Source organism: Neopelma chrysocephalum, unplaced genomic scaffold (genome assembly GCF_003984885.1).
Source record: "Neopelma chrysocephalum unplaced genomic scaffold, ASM398488v2 Primary Assembly neopelma1_45, whole genome shotgun sequence".
Lineage (NCBI taxonomy): Eukaryota > Metazoa > Chordata > Aves > Passeriformes > Pipridae > Neopelma > Neopelma chrysocephalum.
In genome coordinates, this window is record NW_020897704.1 from 1,531,290 (window position 1) to 1,553,791 (window position 22,502).

Below are 22,502 nucleotides of genomic sequence, written 5' to 3' on the forward strand. Positions count from 1 at the left end.
AAATTGAGGGCATTATGTTGCCACTTGGGTGGAGATACCTGTAGATTCTTAAACTCAGTTGTGCTGAACTGTGCTTAATTAGACATAAACAGATGACTGAAGCACATGGTGTAGGTGTTCTACAGATTTAAAAGAAGTGTGGTTTCATAAATATACTTATTTATGTTCATACGTATATATATGCACAAAAATACAGCTATAGATTTTGTTTAATGTAGAACATTAGAAAAGCGTTTATATTTTCACCTCCATTTTAAGAGAAGGTAAATAAGAACCCGTAGGAATCATTAAACTCAAACATCCAGATGTGAAAGCTGTAACATGAATGCCAAGAGTAAAAAGGCTTATGCATTTCATGTTTAATAATGTATAGTAGTCAACAGAAGAAAAATAATCTTTTTAATCCCTTTAGAGGATGCAAGAAAAATTACAGGAGTGGGTCTTAGTGAGGTAGACAATTGAAAAATTATTTTACATTGTGAAACCTAGAATCCTAATTTTCTCCTGCTGCGTTCAGTGTACATTCTCATTAGGCAGTAGGATTAAATGTTTTATTTATTGCTGTTGTTAATACATGACATTTCTTAAGTAGAACTAAGTTTCACTGGAAGAGCTAAAAGAATATTTCTATTCCATTATAAACTAATTTCAGTCAAATATTGTCAGAATTTATTTCACAGTGACATCCTCAATGTTCTTGGTGTACTAGCACTGTCTTACTGTGTACATGGGAGATGCTTTGTTCCCCAAGCCTGACATGTAGTTTCCCTATATGATATATATGTATGTATGTATTTAAGAAGATTAGAAGAGCTAATCCTTACAACCATATTTGAGGATTCAACTAAAAAAGTGGTTTGAAATTGTAATGTTTTACCTCCACTAACCTCAGCTGTCATGCAAATCTATTTATAATAGAAATCATTATTTATTCCTGTAAACCTGAGAACCATCATGGTGGCTGCTGAGCCCATTACGTGACTTCCCACCCGCTCCACCCTTCTGGTAAGGCCCCTGGTGTAAGGGCAGAAACCTGACTCTTGTTAATCTTCCTGGTATTAGTACAGGTATAAAAAACAGTGGGTTGTTAAGATTTAAGACTGACAATATATAGTGATAAAAAGTATTTGTCAACCTGTTTTCCCATGAGAAATACAACTGTATGAAGTTCAAAAGTTGTCTTAGTTAAATTCTCTTGTGAGACATGGGGTCATGCCTTTACCCTTTCACATTCCTCAGTCAACATGAATAACCATTCTCAGATTCTATCCAAACATTTGTGTGTGACACTTTGCACTGGCACAGTGTGTGGTGTGCAGGTGCCTAGGTGCTGGCAGTGGAGGGTACATGGGTGGCCTCTGTGAAGAGAGCCTGGCCCTGCCCTGAGCCAGACACAGACAGTTCCAGCTGGCTCCAATCCACCCACCTCAGGGCACAGATGAGCCCCTTGGCCATGGTGGTGGCTTTGGAAAAACAAAGCTGTGCAGTGGAAAAACTGCTGTGCAGTGAGGAGTGAGGAAAAAAGTGTGAGAAGCAGCCCTATGACACCCAGGTGAGAGAAGGAGGACGTGCTCCAGGAGGAGAGATTCCCTTGCAGCCTATGGTGAAGATAAGCTGTCCTGTGGCACACTAGCACGGAGCAGGCTCCTGGCTGGAGCTGTGGCATGTGGAGAGGAGCCCATGCAGGAGCAGATTATCTAGCAGGTCTGTGACCCCGTGGGGGACCCAAAGTATAACAGTCTGTTCCTGAAAGACTAAGCAAACTGGAAGAATTTATGAAGGACTATATCCTGTGGGTGGGACCCAATGCTGGTGCAGGGGAACAGCATGAGGAGGAAGGAGCAGCAGAGGCAAAACATTATAACTGACCACAATCCCCATTCCATATCCTCCTGTGCCACTGGGAGTGAGGAAGTGGAAGAGTCAGGATTGAAGTTGAGCCTGGGAAGAAGGAAAGGATGGGGAGATGTTTGTGGGTTTGGTTTTGTTTTTCACTATTCTGCTCTATTTATTTGTTGATAAATTAAATTTCTGTAAGTTGAGTCTGTTTTTCCCATGATGGTTACTGGTGAGCGATCTCCCCATCTTTATCTTGACCCATCAGCTTTTTCATCTTACTTTTTATCCCTGCCCTGCTGAGGAGGGGTAGTGGGAGAGCAGCTGGGTGGGTACCTGGTGACCGCCCAACATCAGCTCAGCACACATCTGCTGTCCTGCTCCGCCTCCCTCACAGAGAGAGAGTAGGCTGGAAATACTGACGAACGACTTTTTGCCACGTACTGTGTCAGGGATCTGCAAAGCCCCTGAATATCTTAATGTAAATGAAGTGATTTCATGACCTCAACAATTGAAAAGCTGCATTTAAAAGATAAAAAATCTCAAACCTAGATTCAGCTAAAAGTAAAAGAAAGCAACAAATGTGGGTGGAAAACAGCCAAATTTGGGCAGCTTTTAAAGGTTTTCTGCTCAAAAATACAGTCCAGGCAGTTTTTGACAATGATTTGGGTAATGTACCCCAGTCGTTCCCCGTGATGCAAATGAGTTTAGATGAAAATTTTTTAAGTTACATGAGTAGCATTTTATTCCACAGAAGAATAAGCAGAGACGGGTGCATTATCATGGTGTGCAATGCTGGTTTTGCGTATGATATGCAAAACCAGCATCTAAGTACTCATCTGGGGAAAGCAGGGACTTGAATTCAAGCCCAGCAGGGGTTTGAATAGACCTCTGACTTCCTGTGAATTTTTTTCTCTTTTATTTTGCTGCTTGAGACTTGTAATCCAGTTTAATATCTGTGACTTCAAATTAGTAACAGACTTGAGAACTCCCTTTCTTGCTCATATTTTCCAAAAGTCGGTATGAGACCAGAAGTATTTAATTAGGTAAGTGGTTATGTTCGTTTCTTTTCCTAGTCTCTGGAGAGGGAAGATGGAGAAAAGCAGGAGCAAAGTATCTCTGTGTTGCTAAGATTGGCAGGAAAGAAAAGGAAACAGCACAGGCAGAATGACTTACAAAGTGACATCAGTAGAAGGGCAAGAGAATACCTTGGGAAGGACTGGAGGTGAAATAATAGGTAGATGATTGTCATGTAGGAATATTGTTGGTCACTGCTGAGATGAACATCAAAAGAAGGAGAACAAAACGGAAGACAACTTTTTTTCTTGGGGAAAAATAGAAGAACCATCTGGAAAAGGAAAAAAACCCAAAGAACTAACATTGGAGACACCAATCTTGTACTTTTAGAAGTTCTATAATACTGCTCTGTTACTCTGAATACAGTCAGAGATTTCAGAACCAAATTCACTCACAGACAAGAAAGATGAAAGGAGGAAGAAGAGAGAGAAAAAAAAGAGAAGTGTTTGGAACACAGAGAAGCTTGGTGTTTACATTATAAACAAGCATTTTGAGAGTAATTTTAAACACCTTCAAAAATAAATTGCTGTGGAGTCTTTAGAATCATTGAAAAAAAATTAAATCAGTTGAAGTCATCTGTCTTAATACTCAGAATTGAGAAGGGAATCATCTTTGATGGTCTAGTGATTTACTTTTGCCATCTGGTGGAAATGGGGTGGAATGAAGAATTTTAGTAATGGAATAGAATGTACACAACTTGAGATTTTTTTTTTTAATTTGCTCATTCAATGTCATGAATAAAATGGCATATCAGTTATAGTAGATTAAAAACCTGGCAAGCTACAGAATTTAGCTAATTTACACAGACTAATACTGCCTCTATCATTAGCTTACACTCGCAAACAAAAAAATTAAAAAAGCCTTGATGCTTTTTTTCCATTGACTAGGTCAGACCAAAGCTGCTCAAAACTGCCGACCTGAGTACAGAACGGAAGTAGTTTTTACAAATATTTTTGAGAAGTTTGAGTGCCCTCTTGTGTTCAATTGGCAAAATGCAAAGCTAATGGACTTCTTTTCTTTCAAAATGCAGTATTTTCCACCAAAGCATTGTGGCATCATGGTGTTTGCTTCCTTTAAGAGGACTCCAAAGGATCTGCACTTGTTTTCTTAGTTAGCTAGATAGGTTTTTTACTTGTTTTTGCTCGATATTCACATTTTGTTTTAAGCAGATTTTGAGATATAAAAAATGTTTCCTCATTTATTCCAAATTGGGAATGACTATGTAATTACTTATGCAAAGTCAAGCTAAAAGTTTTTTAATGAAAATATATCCGTCTAATAATTTCAATATGTAAGATTTAATTGTTGAATGATTCAGAGTAAACTTCCTGTGCTCTGGTCAATAATTTTGCCTAATCTAATAGATTAAATAAAGTAGTAGAAATGAAGTAATAAATGAAGCATCAGACTGAAAAATATACCTCTCCAGTACCTATGGAAGTGCACATAAAAGTAATTTCAGTACCTGAGACAGGCAGTTCCCAAAAGCTAGTGCAGGGCCAGATAGCCACTCTGAGCATTTCAAACCAAAGTTCCAAATCCATGTAATTTCAAAAAGATAAGAAAAAGGATTTCTAACAGGAAATATCAGGGACCCCTGCCTTCATTCTGAGACATCAGAACAAATCTAGTTGCTGTGCTCTTAAGTTGGGAACCAAAGTTAGTGAAAGCTTTTGTGTTCTCCATTCTTCACTTCTGTGTCTGAAGACACAGTTCCCCCACAAGCAGAAAGGACGATGAGAGCAAGCAAGGAGAATGAAGTCTCAGTCCAAATCCAAACCATCCATTTATGATGCACCTCTGTATGATACTGCTTTGTTTTTGTTTGTATATCATAACTCCCTAGACATTTTTTCAGTGAGCTTCAACTAAATAATTTACATTTTCTGCTAATGTAGTTTTTTCATCTGGATTAATCTACATTTGACCTTTTATATTATTTTTAAGCCACACACAATTGTACTTGTACAATTTAAAGAACAAATGTCAGAGTCTCAGCAAATTTCTTATGCACTGATAGTCAGTACATCTGTGTATACATATGTATACGAAAATATCAAAATGTTCAGCTCATTTGAATAAGATGCAGAGTATTGGAGGATAAAACCTGGGAGACTGGCAAGAGTCGCTGCCTGACCAGGCTCCCCTCTGGTGTGCAGGTTCCAGGCACACAAAGAAGGGGTGTGTGAGCCAGGCCCAGGATTGCAATGGCCTGACCAGACTTCTTCAGCAAATATCTGCTAATATAATAATTTCTTAGCTGCTTCCTATGTGCCTTTTGTCTCTCCTTTAGGTACTTTAAAAAGATGCAAACATCACAGAGGGGAAGTTCAAGTGTGATAGGTTTACCTTTAACATTTAAATATTTAAAAATCTACTCTAGATTACAGTCTATTATAGGTGGTGAGAGAGTGTGCAGGTCTTCTAATGGTACTCTGATAGACCCATAAAGACAGAATAATAGAGATTTTTTTCCTCCCCAGGACAGATATATGAATCTTTATGTTTTGTAGTTTATATATTATTTCTTAGGAACTGGATATTAATATTTCACAAAATATAGTGTAAGAGTGAGGGAGATGAGACTCACTCCACAAATTACCTTGCTTTTGAAAATCTGGTGTTAAAATACTGGTTCTGTTTATAGTGCATGGCATCTGAAATATTTTAGTGGAAAGCTAAAAACGAGACACATGAAAGACTTGCATTAATTTTCTCAGGAGGTAGCTCAAGATCTTAGTAGAGTCACTTGAATTTAATAAATACCATATTCTTTCCTCTTTTCTTTCTTCCAGTTTGCAGCTCAGAACCTGAAAATGTTCAGTCCGATCCAAAGAATTATACTAGTCTTCTAGTTACGTGGGAAAGACCTCGGGTTGTATATGACACCACAATTGAGAGATTTGCTGTCTTTTATCAACAGTTGGATGGAGAAGACCAAACTAAGCATGAGTTTCTGACAGATGGGTATCAGGACTTGGTAACTTACTTTTCAAGTTTCATAAAAAGGGGTGATGGCATAACAACTCTATCTGGGAGCCAATTCAATAAAAAATTCGTTCTTTGGCTCCAGCTCACAGAGGCTGTAGTTCATTTTTCGGCTGTAAAGCCACAAAGACAATTAAAAAAAAAAAAAAAAGCCCTCTTACCCAGAAGAGGGAAAACCTCTGCAGGTTGCTGCTCTGGCTTGCCTATACTGGGTCCAAATGTTTATGACCATGTCAATTACAGAGCTTAACCATAAACCTCTTAGTCAATTAATAGTGATCTGTACTTCATTGCTCACAGATGTGAAAGAATTACCTATACAGGCATCTAATAAGATTCGATTCAATCACACTGCTATAAATATTAAGTTACTGATTGCAGCTTCATGTTATTTTACTGATAGATCTGTTCCTGTAACCCTCTTTAAAGACTCATAACTTATCACACATAATGTTATTAAGCTTGTGTTGAGCACTAAATAATTATATAGTTTGGTATCCCCCATGTTAAAAGTCACAAGATTTTTTTTTTAAGTTGACTGAAGAACATTTGTGAAAATAAAATATAAAAAGGCATACATTAGAATACTAGAAGAAAGGAGCTTTATGGTTCATGTGGAAAATGCGTTATGAAAAAAATTAATATTTTCAAATATTTGATACTTATTTGCAAGTAAATTATTAAACATGTGGGTTTTTTTTCTTTTAGGGGGCTATTCTAAATAATCTGCTGCCCAATACAAGTTATGTTCTTCAGATAGTTGCTGTTTGCTCTAATGGTCTATATGGAAAATACAGTGACCAAGTAATTGTGGATATGCCTTTAGAGGACCCAGGTAAGTGGTCTTTTGAGCTTAGTGATCCCTTTTAGCTGAAAATCTGTATTTAAAGAAGTAGTTTGTTTGCAAACCAGTTAAAATGTGTGACTAGCAAATTATGCTAAAATGAAATTTCAAAATCACTGCAGTTAACTTTCAGCATGTTCCTTGCTACTGATATTTTACATGATGTAATTCCCTTTAAGCATTACCTATAAAAGACTGCATATTAATTTTTTTAACTCTAAGAATATTCTGAAAAACACCTATCTGATTTCAAATCTCACAAGTGTATCTTTTATCAATATAATGTAGGGAAATAAAACCACGTTTGGTATTATTTCTCTATGGTTCAAGCCCAAAATTAATCCACACAGCTAAATTATTAAGGAAACAAGTAATACAACCCCAATATATTATTTATAAGTCTGTATTAATGATTTTGAAATTTGATTTCTTATGAATATTTGGAGTTTGATTTCAAAAGACTTGTGGTGATGGAATTCCCTTGCTTTTTAATGCTGCCTTGCAAAAAATCAAAAGTCCTAACAAACAAATCTTAATGGTTTCACAGCCAGATTTACTTCTTTTGTTTGCTGGTAAATATGAAATAATTTGAAACTATAGCATGAAGCTTGATCTTGTCCTTAATAATTCCTTAAATTCTGTGGAAGTTTTAGCATCAGACCCAGTTCTTATGAAAGTGAGTGCTGTGTTTTTAACTAAGAACCCTGTAATTAATCATATCAAAAAATCAAAGACTTTCTAATCATGCAAGGAACCATTTTTTATCTAAGGGCCTGGATTTTGTTGTTTATTTATATATTCTGTAAGTTCAGTTTTACACTTACATAAGTCTGTTTGACTACAGCAAAGTCTTTAGTGATGTTGTGGTGTACTTGGGAAAACAGGTCAGTGCTTCATTTCAAAGGAGCCACATTCCTTTACAGTGAAAAAGAATATGATTCTCAATGATCTCTACTGCATGAATTATGGACTAACAATGGTAACAGGCTTGTAATAGTGTGTTTTTGTCTGTAGGAGGAGGACACAGCATCTGGTATAGTATATATAATTTTTCAACAAACATTTAACTTGTCTTTCAAACACAATGCATTAAGAAGAATGCATTTTTTGAGTCTTATGCTGATATCTACCAGAATTTTCCTATTTCTCTTTAGTTTTCTAAGAATTCTACAAAAAAGTTCTGACATTCTACCTGTCATTTCACTTTTCTGCTTATCCTTTATCCATCTCTTAACTACTATATTCCTCCAATTACTTTCCAGAATTCACTGGGTTTGTGTTTGACTAATTTTCTCAGATAGGTTCATCTACACACCCCACATCCATTTCTATATGGAATGGCAAATAAGCAGAGTAGTGTTGTCATTATTAAACAGTAGTTCAACCAATCAAGTCAGTGCAGTGCTGCCATCAGAGCTGTAAGATCTCTGAAAATAGATACTGCAAAACAAAATCCAATATAGGTGGTATCCGCAGGATAAACCATCCTTCTGCTACTACTGCTGTAACCCTGCTCTAAGGATGAGTTATATACCACCCTGCTGTGTGCCTCCCTTTGGCAAGAAAGGCTAATGCAGAGGCAGGGAGACAGGAGCAGTGAGTAAGCACTGCCCACTACACCTGCAGTGCAAGCAGGTAGTGCTGGGGAACAAACTCAGCAAGAGGACAACGGGACATTTGGCAGCCTGCAGCTGGCCAACAGTACAGTCACTGAGCACAGCATCCACGTTGTATTGCTGCTGAAATCATGCAAAGCAGTGGCTTTGCATTCATTCCAGTAGAAGAAAGAGTGAGGGTCTTGCTTTAGAAATACATACTGGAAAATTAATTTCACCTTCCAGTATGTCAGCAGAAATTTCTCTTGAGCTTTGTATGCAGTTCTGACTGTAAGTCTGATAGTCTCAAGCCTTTTTATGCAGACGCACCATTAATTTCTTTGTTGATATTTTAAATTCTACAAAATATAAATAAAAATAGGCGGAAATTTTTAAATAAAAATGAAATACCAAAATTAATATTTTGCATGTGTCACAAAAAATATTTCTTTGGCATGCTTCCTATCTGAAATGAACACCAGATTATTCAATCTACTTTGGTTCTTTTATTTTGACACTTTCACAATGGTACCTCTCAAAGTGTTGGATGAAAAAAATTCAGGGGAAAATTCCTTCAATGTAAATGTATGATTCCTAAGGGTGGACATTGCTCTATAAATAAGTTGTACAGGTGCTGTGCCAACCCTGGATACAATTTTAAAATATAAACCCCCCTTCATTTCTAATACTAATGTTTATTTGCATACTTAATTTTACTAATTATTTACATCTGAATTAACTGCTGCAAATATTGCAAATATTTTTGTATTTAATTTTAAATATTCCTAATATTAAACAAAAGATACATGAGAATGTAGATACCTAATGAGAAAAATTTGCTCAGAGCAACTTGCTGTTTTCAGCTGTTACATCAAATTGGTTTTGTGATCTGCTTTATAGATCTTGAGGCAAAAGGGGATTTCTTGGAGCTCCTGCTTGTGAATTTCTGAAAGAAAAGTTATCTTCACCATGAAGACATGAAATAAAGTTGACTAACATAAAGCATAAATTAAATCTTTCATTTTCAAGAATTACTCTGAGTAAGCCAGTTTAATTAAGATGAAATTCACTGCAATCACCTCCAGATCAATTAATATTCATGTTAAGAGCTAGAGCAAGGCATGAGTCATGCAGAGGCATTAGATGGGCCTTTTCCAGGAAGAATTCTGCCTTTGGAGTGGCCACTTCTAATGAGGGAAGTTTCAGTACACAAATCTGATATTTAAAAAGCTCAAGACCATTGTTTTAGACTTTTCCTTGTGAGATGCTTGCAAGAAAGTGTTTCTCATGCCTTCTTCCCATGCAGTCTGTGTGCCACCCTTATGGGGTTAGTGAGGGCTCTGCAGTCTCTGGTGATCCACAGACAAGGTTTAAACCCTCTTATTCTCAGCAGTGCTTTGTAAGAGGAAGGACCTCTCTCAGGCCATGCTCGCTGCCTCAGTTTGTGGAAGCCTCAGAAGCAATGATGTGACACTGGGCAAACCACCATAGTGGAGATCTCTGCTCTTCGGGATTTTCCTTATATCTTCAGAGTGGCAGCCTTTCATCTTGTAATACAGTTAGCCTCCACTTTGTGAAAGTCACCAGATACACTATGTCATGTAGCTACACAACCTCCATTGAAAACTAAGGGAATCATGTATAGAGTGTTTTAGTAAGCTTTGGTAGAAGTCCAACTTTTTTTACAATTTTTTTCATTTGCTATTAGAAATGGATTTAGAATAACTATTTAAATGTGTGCTTTGACTCTCTAAATAACATCTGTATAGCTCTGAAGGTTCTGCAATAGTTTGTTGTGTAGCTAATACTGATGTTACTTATATGCATTTGCTGACACAGGAAAGGGACAACAAGAATGTTGCTCCCTGCTCATCCTCCTTTGTGTTGACTTCAGATAGTGTTTATCAAAAAAACCCTGTGCCATCTCCTGCATGGCAGCTCATACCGTCAGCAATGCTTTGTGAGGGTCTAACTATGCAATTTCTTTGTAACCCGTCTTTGTGATTTTAGTCCTAAAAACTGCTAAGCATATATTAAATGTCTAATTTAGGGGATGCTTTTTTCTAATCTTGTATTGATAAAAGTAGAAATTTGAAAACTAATTTAATCAAAAGAAACAGGCTCTACTTTTGTTCTTGCCGTGCCGTTTATTACAAAAGACAGTACAGAAATGAAAACAGCTTATGTTGTTCACATTATTCTACAATTACAAATCAAACTCTTTAAAGAGATTTTTTTGAAGATTTGCATTGAACATAAATGTACTGAAATGGTTACCTTTTTTGTCTTTGTTCTATCATTTCTTCATCTATTGTTAAAACGGACTATGAAAAGACCTCTACAAAACTTTCTAACTAATGATTTAATTATTTTATTGAAAAGTGTAAGCTATAGAATAATCAATATGTATTCCAGAAAAAATAAACAAGCTTGCTCATCAACCTACATCCATGGGTTGTATTTGGAGGTTGCAGTTCTTTTTGGTTGGGGAATGTTAGTATATTTCTAAAATTTCCTGTAAATCAAAAGCTTAGCAACAGGATTAACAGAACTTCTGTAAGTGCGTGTCTCTAATACTTTTGACAAATAAATTTCCTATGACCAACTAAATTTAAACAGGCTTCATAAAATTCCTGAAGATTTACTGTTGTTTTTATATAGTTTTTATATAAATGTATGCTAATGCCTCTCTGTGGAGAAAATAGCAAGAAACTACTTTTATCTGGTGGAATTTGAGAGCATGTGCCCTACTGTATACTCCAGCACATTCAGAACAGTTTATTTTTCTGATTGAGTCTGATTAAAGTTCAACTCAAGAATAGAGACCACAAAAAGAATGGATAGCATTTCTCTGTATTATAAACATTTTTTAGAGAAGTCTGTTGAGTATAGAATACATGGCATGGGTCTACTGTGGGAAGATTTTCAAACTAATGTCTACAATATTGATTTATATCATTGAGAAGCCAGGGAATATCATTATCTCGTCTACCCCCTCATTCCCTCCACTCCCCTCCCCACCCTGCCCCGGAGCCTTCTGGGCTTCCAGGAGTCAGAGGTAAGATAATTTTTATATATCTTGCTAATGAGAGGTCAATTCAGTACTTGGTAATTTATAAATGTTTGTTACAAAAGAAAAATTTATGAAGATTTTGTGCAGCATTGTTTCGTCATAATTTGTTTGCATGCTTTAGTTTACAAATGAAACTATCTGAGCTTATTATTTGGATAAACTTCATCTAGTGTATGTTGCCTGCAGCACGTCTCAATTTGTTTTGAAAGGTAAATATGGACAGACCAAAGAGAATATGAATTAAGTCGTAGATCCCCATCTGACTTTGCAGAAATGAGAAATATGAAGATGACAACTTTATACTAGTGTGTTGAGGAAACTTCATTTGGGAATTGTGGAGGAAATGCAGACGTGGAGCTGTGTGTGATGCTATTGTTCAAATCGCTCCCCAGGCTGAGACCGGCATTTTCACCTAGTGCAAATGAGCCCTCAGAGTATGTGCTGCTAGCATTTGTGTACAGACAGAGTGCTAGAACATTTCTTGGGAAAAAGCCTTAGAAAGGTTCAGAACAGGAATGGGCCTTTCTGTGTACCAAAGGAGCAGTAGGATGCATTAGCACTGTGGAAAGGTTTAAATTCCCTCACTGGAGACCTGTACCACTTCCTACCAGAGATTTGTACATTTCTTTCAACCTGCTTTGAAGCTTTTCTTGCTGATCACCACCAGAAGTACACTATTGGATTTGGCCAAAAAGACAGAGAGAAAGAAGGCAAGAGACTACCTCTGAATTTGGAGAGAAGGACTTTCACCTGGGCTGTAGGAGATGAATGTCTTCATCTTGTTTCAGCTGTTATTTATTTATGAAAAGTGGGGATGACTCAAAAGCCTTTAGAGGAGTTCTTCAGAGAATGCCCAGTACATGTTTATTAGGGTCTTTTGTGGGATGTGATACAATTGGCTTCATGTCCCTAAATTAAATCAAGCAGAGTGTGAATTTGAAAAAGGCCATAAGCAGTGGCATCAAGGAAGGATGGGTCTCTTTGGTCTGCCCTGACAGAGGCAGGCAGCCTGCTGCACAATGAGTATGATGGCATGGCTGTTGCTCTAGTACCTAACTCCAAGTCTGGGTGCATAAGTAAAGAATTTGCTGCATGAAAATTATAGAACAGATTATTTTACAAGAATATCTTCTGAGCTTTCAGATTAAATGCAGAGAACTAGTTGGTTCCCAAACTTATCATTTTTCTCTCTTCTGTATTTCTGCATTAAACTGTTACTTTCTTATGGAAAATGTTCTCGTAAACTTACCTTTCCCTCACCAAGATATGGTTCCTCAGTGCAAATCCAACATGGGCTGCAGCGTCAAATTAGAGCCAGGCAAAACTGCTGTGGCTGAATATGTCCTGTCTAGATGCATTAGCATTGCTACCCTCAGTTCTCAACCCTGGTGTTGGCCACTCCTCCAATCACAGTCCTATAAAACATCTTATACATGGTCTCAATAAACATATTAACTAATCCGTTGAGTCCTTCCAGAATTAATAATTCTGTCAATTTAAAATGTTCGATGATACGGTGTGTATTTTTGTTTTGTAGAGGCTGACCTCATTCCTGAACTGAATGAAACTGAAGAATATGAGGTATAGCATTCATTTATTTTTAAGAGAGCATTTCAAATAAATGCATTTCAACTAAACTGAAATCATATTCTGTGAAAATTCACAAAACTATGTCACCAGCTGAGTGTATTATCTGCATTTATATATACATACATATACATGCACATATACAACCTTTGAGCTATATTTCTTCCTAGATAACTATAGAGATACCTCAGTATTTAGTTCTCTGGGGCTGAAGATAGATGGTGAAGTAAGGGATATCATATAGGGAATCGAGTTACAATCATCTCTGAGTGAAGTCTGACAAAATTGTTCATTTAGCAGAATCAAACTGTCACCCAGTGTTAGGCTTTTTAGTTTGTTTAAAGAGAAGTTGACTTGCTTATGATGGTCTTATAATGTAGTAAACTCAAGTAAGGGAGGAAGGCAGTTGTGCTGAAGAGTGAGATTCATGTGTGTCTGCTATCAATGTGTTATTGGTTGAATAGTCACTCCAAAATTCTGGGGGGGTCATTTGCTTCTTGAACTCAAGTTAGACTTTACAATATAGCTTTGTGTTACACAATTTTTTATGACTTTATGATAATCTCTGAAGGCTTCACATTTGGTAACTAGGTTTCTGGTGTCCCAGCAAGACAGAGAGAGGTAAAAATACACAGTTAAGATTTCAACAGTCTCTAATACCAATTTTGCAACATGGACAGTTCCTTCAGTAAGACCTACATTTGTAGGTAATCAAGTAATCCCTCAGAATTCGTAAGGAGGTCTATGACATCAATATTTTCACTTTGTGACCCTGAGATTAGCTCAGGTGGTTAGAGCATGGTGCTAATAACACCAAGTTCATGGGTATGATCCCTGTATGGGCCATTCACTTAAGAGTTGGACTCGATAATCCTTGTGGGTCCTTTCCAGAATATTCTGTGATTTGACATGGTTTAATCAAGTCCTTGTAGTTAAGTAGACAGTCTGTGCTTATCTTTCTATCTCTTTACCCTCCCTTGCATTTGTAGACACTGAGTAACCAATAATATAGTCATTTCTCTGATGTAAGCTATGTGTCTAGATTATTATATTGTACCTGTCAGGTTAGTAACTCAGTGCCAGTGAACCTCAATTGATTTTTACTTGAATCAAGAAAGTTTAAAAGTGCAGGCATTGCCCTACAGAAAGTAGATTTTCAGAAACAAGGGCTTGTCCAGTCTAGCACATGTTTGAGGACACAGAGTCTAGGTACTGCTGTCCCTACATCTTAGATATTTAGTCCATAGAATGAAATCCAAACCTGAGTCATGTCTGAGCTACCTGATGTTGTGTAAGTGCACTAGTACTAGTTCCTGGTACAAAAAGGGACTGCAATGTGAAGCACAACTCTAGCCTAGTGGGTAAAGCCCTTGTTCTGGTGAGGCTGGGTAAAAGCAAACAACTCCTATTCACTGAGTGCTTCAGTTAGTATTCATGTATTCAATGTATTCAGCAGCTGTTTATCTTGGGCACTTTCTTTCAAAGGCTTTTTTGATTTTTTTAATTTTTTACATTTTTCTCTCTGCTGTGCCCTCTTCAGTGCAGGAGTGGATGATCTACTCAACCTAAACTATAGTGGAAGATGAGGAGTTGTTAGATTGATAACTGTGCGCCAATCTCCAGTCTCCTCAGTGTTTTCTCTCAACACTGTGCTTTTGAATAAAAACAGGAGGCATTGCCACCACATCATCAAGCCAGATCTTAAAAAAAAAAAAAGGTGTTGGGACTGTATTTTGCAAGAGGCTCTGTGCTGTGTGTGCCTGTCAAATCAACTCCCTTCAGAAAGTGAAGGTGTCCTTCAATCTAGTTTGCAGAGTTGTGCTTGGACAGGTTTGATTGTGATACAGGTCTAGATGGGGACACAGCACAGAGCTGCAGGTGCTGCTATGTCTGGGTCAAAGCAAAAATGCTTGCTGAGTGAGTTAGATGCTTCCACATTATGTTTTTTGATTTGGTGTATGTAAAATGGGAGAGCAGATAAAAAGTTTTGAACTTAGATCCTCAAGGACTGCCTAAATCCTGATATTTGGGCATGTAATTTTTTTTTCTTTTCAATCTCTCCTTAAAAGTCAAAACTCGTACACAGATTTTGCAGAGTATCATTATTCATTGTTATTCCTGTTCGGCAAACAAAGGGTCATAATAGGGACTAGAGGATACCACTCACAACACTTGTGAAACACAGTCATGCTGACCATCCTGAAATCTTTTTCAGAAAACTCAGAAGATTCAGCAGATTTGAGGGCAGGTCATAAATATATTTTACAAATTCCGTTATTATTACAATTAAATCAACATCAGGATATTAGTGCAAATCTCTAAGACATTCTGATAGAAAACCCATTTTTTCATTGATGTGTATACATTATACACTGTATATTGCATATACAATTATATTTTATTAGGAAAGAGGTAGAGTTTTTTTAATAAAGCAAATACTATGACTGATTTCTGTTTCTCAAACACAATAAAAGTATCACAATATTTAGGAAGTTGTTTAGACACAAGATTTTTTTTGTTTGTATTTCAAATAATTGATATTTTTCAAGAGAGGATACCTGTTCCTTGCAGAAATACTTTCTTAAGTATTCTTAATACTTTTTTTAAGACCAGCAGTTTTCTCAAGTATTGTCTTGCTTTGTCCCTCTTATTTTATGGAGCCAGGAAAACGTATTGTTGCAGTTTTAGTTTTCATTTAGGTACAGAGTCTATAAACATTTTTAATTGTCTTCGGCTATGATATTTTTTCAAAGGATGAAGTCAATGAAAAGGAAACAGAGGTGGATGAAGAAACTGCAATGGTTCCTAGCACTGACAGTACAATAAACCAGTTGAGGAGAGATTTCCAGGTGATTACATCCAGCTACAGTCAAGAAAAAATGGGGACAAATCCTCATGAAGCTAAAACAACTAGATACTTTACAAGAGAGGAAGAATTGCGTAGCAAGGATAATGTTTTCAAAGCAGTTTATTATCCTACTTCTCCGCCTGTTGGTGAAATTTCTGAAGAGGAAGATCATTTTTTGGAGTCCCAAACAATTACTGGAATTCCTCCTCAACTCGTCGACTCCACCAAAGGTGTAGAAGAAGAATACATATACCTTTCTTCAGGCACCGAACCAACAAGAATAGCCACTACTGGCCACAGTGACAAAGATTTCTTACTGTCTCCTTTTAAACCTGATGAGGAATCTGATGACTTTTGGAGTTCAGTTCCTACCACTTCTTCAGCACAGCTGGTTACAGAGGAGACCTCCCAAGAAGATACCCTTCCTTCAGGAAGTCCAGATATAAGAGTGCATGATGTTCTTTCCCAAGGCTCCATTAAGTATGTTTCAGAAGGTGCAGCACCCTCAAGCTCTGATGAACCTCCAAAGCATACTTCGTCTGATGGATATTTATGGCTTCATAATGCTACGGGTCAATCTGTTGATACATCAGTTAATAGGCATTTGTCTCAGATCAGTTACACTGATGCTTATGTAGAGGGATTAAAGCCAACTACAGTGCCCTATTCCAGCAGCCCAGTGATTTCACAAGACACTTCAGATGCGGATTTAGAATTGCCACATTATTCTACCTTTGCTTTCTCCTCTGCTGAATTATCACCTCACTCTATCTCTTCAAGCTCTGGAGAATTTGGTTCTGCTTCTGCTGCCAGTGAGGTACTCTCTCAGACAACTCAGCCAGTCTATAATGGTGAGATACCTCTTCAACCTTCCTACAGTAGTGAAGTGTTTCCTCTAGTCACCCCTTTATTGTTTGACTCTCAGATGCTCGACTCTACCCCTGCTACATCAGATAGTGATGTGACCTTGCATGCTACACCTGTATTTCCCAGTGTTGATGTGTCATTTGAACCCACCCTGTCTTCCTATGATGATGTACCTTTGCTTACATTTTCCTCTGCTTCCTCCAGTAGTAAGATGTTTCACCGTTTGTATACAGTTTCTCAGATGTTTCCACAAAGTGCTACTCCAGCTGTTGCAAGTGATAAGGTGTCCCTGCATGCTTCTTTGACGTTGGCAGAGGGTGATACATTAATACAGCCAAGCCTTGCTGAATATGCTGATGTGGTGTCACATCAGACCACTCATGCTGCTTCAGAGACACTGATATTTGGTCATAATAGAACTCACATATTTTCTCAAGTTGAACCATCCAGCAGTGATTTAAATGTGCATGTACTATCTACAATCTCTGAGCTTCCTTATGCTTTGTCTGGTAATGTGGGCTCCCTCCAAAGCTTTACTGTTTCCTATGATTCTTCAGAATTTGTGCATGATTCTGTTGACATATTTCATCAAGATCCTTTATTTAGCAGCTATAACAATGTACTGGTGCATAAACCTTCTTCTGTAATATCACAAGCTGATACTTTGCTGCAGCCTACACACTCTCTATCTAGTGACATGGATTGGTCTGAAGCATACTCTGGTAGTGAGTCCCTTTTGCCTGATACAGATACTTTGGTGGTACTTAACGTTTCTTCCTCTGATTCTGTAGATGAGATTCCATATGAATCATCTGGGTTTAGTGATGTTAATAAGATGCTTCAAAAAGGTGATGTTATATATGGAGATGAGAGAGAACTGAAAATTTCCTCCTCTTTAAGTGAAGTGTCCTCTAGTGCTCAAAGTAAAGTGATACATGAACTTTCTGCATCTGTTTCTATTAATGATGTAATTAAGCAGAATACGTCTCTGCAAGAAAGCCCACTTCCTGTTTCTAGCACAAAGGGAATACTTCCAGTCTCTTTTGCTTTTCCCACTACTAAGATATTTGATGATGATATTAGTAAACTTACAGAAAATCACCTTTCTGTTCAGCCTTTGCATGTTACAACTCCAGCCTTTGACGACACTTTGCTTAAACCTGTGCTTAGCGCAAGCTCAGATCAAGCTCTCTCTGCCTCTGCTTATAGCAAAATGTTATCCTCAACTCAGCTGTACTTTTATGAGACCTCAGCTACCTTAAATAATGAAGCATTACTGCAGTCCTCCTTCCAATCTTCTGACGATGGCACTCTGCTTAACACAGTTGCAGTTGTGCCTAGTGATCCAGTATTGGCTGAAAGTTCAAGGGTTCATAAAGATAGTTCTACATTTGACCAAATATTGCATCAAATGGCACCAGGTTCTGCTACAACTGAGATCAAGCTGCATCCTGCATCTCCACCTTCTGTTGCTGATATGATGTCAAACACTTTTAGTAAGCCCACAGCGTCACTTCAAGGTTTATCTGTTTCTTATGCGAGTGAGGAGTATGTTTCATCCAGTTTGTTTAACAGTGAAGTTGTTCAGAAGGTTATGCCTTCATTGTACAGTAGTGATGTTTCATTCCAGCTGACCAGTTTAGAAAATACAAATGCCTTTCCCCTCCAAGCAGCAAATGCCGTAACAACTCCCTTCCTAAGAGGTGACATGTTACCACACATAGCTACTCCTACAGACAGCCGTATCTCTTCAAGTGTTTTTGAAACAAGTGAGGCTGCCAGTGTCTCTTCAAGTTCCACACTTGGTTTTGACCCTGCAGTTGTTTCTGTTTCTGATGTGTCCATTCATCACACTCTTCCTTTACCAAATGTACGTATTTCAGTTACGGGTGTTCCTTCCAAAAGTAAGATCCCCGTAACTTTTAGTAGTTTGCTGATTCCTTCTAGAGAATCCTCTGGGTTGTCTCCCAGTATCATGTCCAGTACCGATTTGTGGCCTCCTGTAGTTGAGGATGACTACGATGAATATGATGATGGCTTCCCTGTAAGTAACTGTATCTCATGCACTTCCCATAGAGAAGATGAGGATATGGTAGTGGAGGATCAAAATACAAAGGTAAACAATAACAAGGATCAGAGTAACCTAATTATAAGCTCACATTCTGAGAAACCTGAAGAAGATAAATTTTCAGCTGCTGGATCAGACAGTCAGATAAACCATGCCATGGACAGACGTAATTATACATCCATACCAACTTTGACAGCAAGTGTGATACCTAAGAAGCACAACGACCCAACAGTTTTGGAGAACCACATTCAGACTTCTAGTGTCCAGTTGCAAAACACATCAGAGTCTAAGTCTTGGGCTGTTTTTACAAGTGATGAAGAAAGTGGTTCTGGCCAAGGTACCTCAGATAGCCTTAATGATAATGAAACTTCAACAGATTTCAGTTTTCCTGACTTTAATGAGAGAGACACTGAAGGGGCAGTTGAAGCAGGTAACTCAGAATTAACTCCTGGATCATCACAGTCATCAGCCTCATCTGTTACTAGTGATCACTCATCAGTATTCAACATCTCTGAGGCAGGTTAGTTTATGGATAAGTCTAATGAATACCATGGGATGCTGTGAGGGGATACTTTTGTGCTGTAGAAAATGAGAAGGTTTATCTACAGATAATAAAAAGAGAACATAACAGTGCCAGTAAGTGTGATTAAGGAAGCTTTGGGGAATGAGGTGAATACTGAGCTGGATATCTTGTGAATGCTACTTTTGGCTACTTAAAACTGAACCTGAAATATTCTGCAGTAAGAAGATTCGTACTCTGCTTTTGGATAGATGCATTCTGTCAGCAGAAATTGAGTGGTGCAAAATCTAAAACCAGAATTTTTGCAGTGCTAATTGTTTCATTTTAGTTTTAAAGGTTTGAGAGGGACTTAGGTTCTCTGTTAAGTTCTCTGTACAAAGACAACCGCTGTCCTTATGGAAATAACACAAGAGGAAAACATGCCTCTGCCAGAGGAAACATACCTCTGAGATTCTGCTTTAAACTTACAACAGCACATTGTTTTTTATTTTCTAAAAGGTATTGAACAGGGAAGAAGATGCTTGTCTGATTCTGATCCATCTTAATTTTTAAGAATATTAATTTTTATTCTTACTGTGTATGCCGCTTTCACATTTCAGTGAGATGCAGAATTTTTGTGCCAGATTTGCATATTCCCAAAATAGAGCCAGATTCTCCTCTATCTGTTTATAGTTAGTGCTATTTTCCAATTTATTCCTCTAAAAGTCAGCAAGAGTGTTTGTGACCGGTGATTCCAAGGATAAAGTCAGAAGGCAAAACTGATAACACATTTCCTTTGTATTTAAAAATGCACTGTGGAAAATCTGAAGTATTCGGACACATAATTTACACTGCTTCTTGTGTTAGAGAATTGAAAATCCAAGAGTCACGTTAAAAACCATCTATGATGTTTGGGGAAAAAAAAAAAGAAAAAAACCCAAACCAAACAAACAAAGAACAAACCAAGAAACAAGACTGAATTTGTATTTTAGAAAATAAATGCAAATAATACGGCACCTGTAGAGGGCAGTATCATTCAACTAAACCCACTAAGGAATGGAATCCACAAAGCATGGGAAAGTGTCGGCCCAGTCCTACAAGTAAATACACAGTTATATCACATGACGTCATATTACTTGTAAACAACAGTATGCTAATATGAAAAGGTGGAAAATTGGAACTCTGTATAGCTAGGACTAGTAGAATGTGAAAAATAGAAAATAAAAGAAAATAGAAAATATATTTAAATTAGTAAGAATCCTAACAAGATAGCTGTTACAAGACTAAATCAATAAGTGAATTAGTTCAGTGGGTAAGTAGTTACCACTTTGTGTGAAATACATAACATGTCTTTAAAAATAAGCAAGAATAACATCAATATTTCAAAACCTATGTACTGGTATGAATGAATGTTACCATAAGATACTTTGAGTTTATATAGTGGGTGTCATTTGAATTGTTATCAAAAGTAACTCAAAAAGGCTTATACAATACTGGAGGACGAGTACAACAGACTTAGTTTTTCTTCTAGATACTCTTGAAAGACACTAGAGAGTATCATTTCATGTACATTATTTTTTCCAATAAACAATGCCAAATACTGTCTTTTAATAAACTAAAAATTTAATTTGAGAATGTTTAACATGGTCTACTGTAAATCAAAGACATACTGGCTTAATTAAATTATAAAGAAATGAAACAAAAACAAACAAAAAAGAACCTCTCAGCTGAGAACTTATTTATACATTACAGTGGATTTACCAGAAATTGATGAAATGTCTTCTTGTTGTGACCATTACAGAAAAAAAGTTTTCATTTAAATTTCTCCCAGTCTTGTAGTTGTTGATGCATAATTATGCTTGTTCTGAACTAAGACTTTCTCCGTAAGACCTCTATGGCTACTTAAACCTTTCAACTTCAGTTGAAAAACTAAGAGAAATTGATAGAAAGAAATATATGAAGGATCCAAACACATCAGTTATTAGAAATAAAAGAAATCTACTATAGATGAGACTGCCTTTTCAGCTACCATCATTGACGTGATGTCCAAATAGACAAGAAACCCTGTGTTACAGGAGAAGTGTGCCCTTAATTAACCACAGGAGGAATCCTAATAGGATTTGGTCATGCAGTTTGAAGGAATCCTGTCATACAGATAAGGTTGGGGTTTGTGCTGTGAATTGGTCCAGAGCTGGATAAGCTAGTACAACTGTTTCAGTGGGATCATATTATGTTCTCTCATGCATACGTATAGTTTTTTCTGAAATCAATAGGAAGTACTGATTTTAACCCACTCACTGGAAACTCAGGGACAGATTTTTCAGAAGTAACTTGTGCCTTAATTACTTTGTCTACTGAGCTGCAGGATTTAAAGAGTAGTGGTTGATGTGGGTGTTAAGAGTGCTTTGAATTAAAACCAAGATATCTGCAAGATCAGAGCCTAGATCTTTTTGCATATGAAGTTCTAAAAGCCCCTAAACTCAAGGAAATGCAAGCAACCACAGAGCTGCCTGGAAATCTGTACAGGGTGAAGCCATTTGTTTTCTGACATCCTATTTAGAATACATCGTTTGCTGTCAATTTTTTTTCCAGATCCAATTCTATTCCTTCCTCCATTTTGTGTGACAGCTTTTTATTCTTGTCAAATTGGTCTCTTGAAATCCCAATGCAGTGCAGCTGATTTCTAGACAGCAAAATTTGCTCCTATACAGAAAATTCATTGAATTACGACTTCACAAAAGCAGAAAACTTTCTAGAGGTTTAATCCTAACAAGTGCAAAAAGTGCTTATTTCTGCCTTTTAACTCATATAATGGTCACAGATCACAGTAAACTGCACAGATTGAAAAAAAAATTAGTTATTGTTAGTCAAAGTCACAGCTTTAAAGTATTTACTTTTTAAGGTATGACCAAAGTTAAAAATGCAGGATTGGTGTCATCCACCATTGTGTTTTCTTCTTTAATGAAATTATAGAATGTATTGTTTTAATTTTCATACAGATTCCTATGCTCAAATATTTTGTTCAATTAGCATTACATGGCTCACAGAAACATGAAATCTAAGCAATATCTAAATAATAATTTGATCACTTGTAAAGATGGAGGTAGGAAATTTAATTCTGGCTCCAGTATAGTTGAGGGAGGAGGTACACCAGTTAGATTTAAAGGAAGCAAGATGTATCTATAAGACGTTACAGAATGGGCAATGGATTAAAATAAAG

General features: G+C 37.1%; 1 protein-coding gene across 5 annotated transcripts in view; it reads left to right on the forward strand.

Annotated features, from left to right (window-relative positions):
- Window positions 1-22,502, forward strand: part of PTPRZ1 (protein tyrosine phosphatase, receptor type Z1) — a 136,458-nt gene that overhangs the window by 82,414 nt on the left and 31,542 nt on the right. For 4 of the 5 annotated variants that reach the window (XM_027679136.1, XM_027679138.1, XM_027679137.1 and 1 more), the window contains exons 9-12: window positions 5,709-5,893; window positions 6,610-6,736; window positions 12,951-12,994; window positions 15,754-19,303. In XM_027679136.1, the coding sequence (XP_027534937.1) occupies window positions 5,709-5,893; window positions 6,610-6,736; window positions 12,951-12,994; window positions 15,754-19,303 (3,906 nt within the window). The remainder of the gene's footprint in view (window positions 1-5,708; window positions 5,894-6,609; window positions 6,737-12,950; window positions 12,995-15,753; window positions 19,304-22,502) is intronic. The other variant, XM_027679140.1, reaches the window with a different exon arrangement.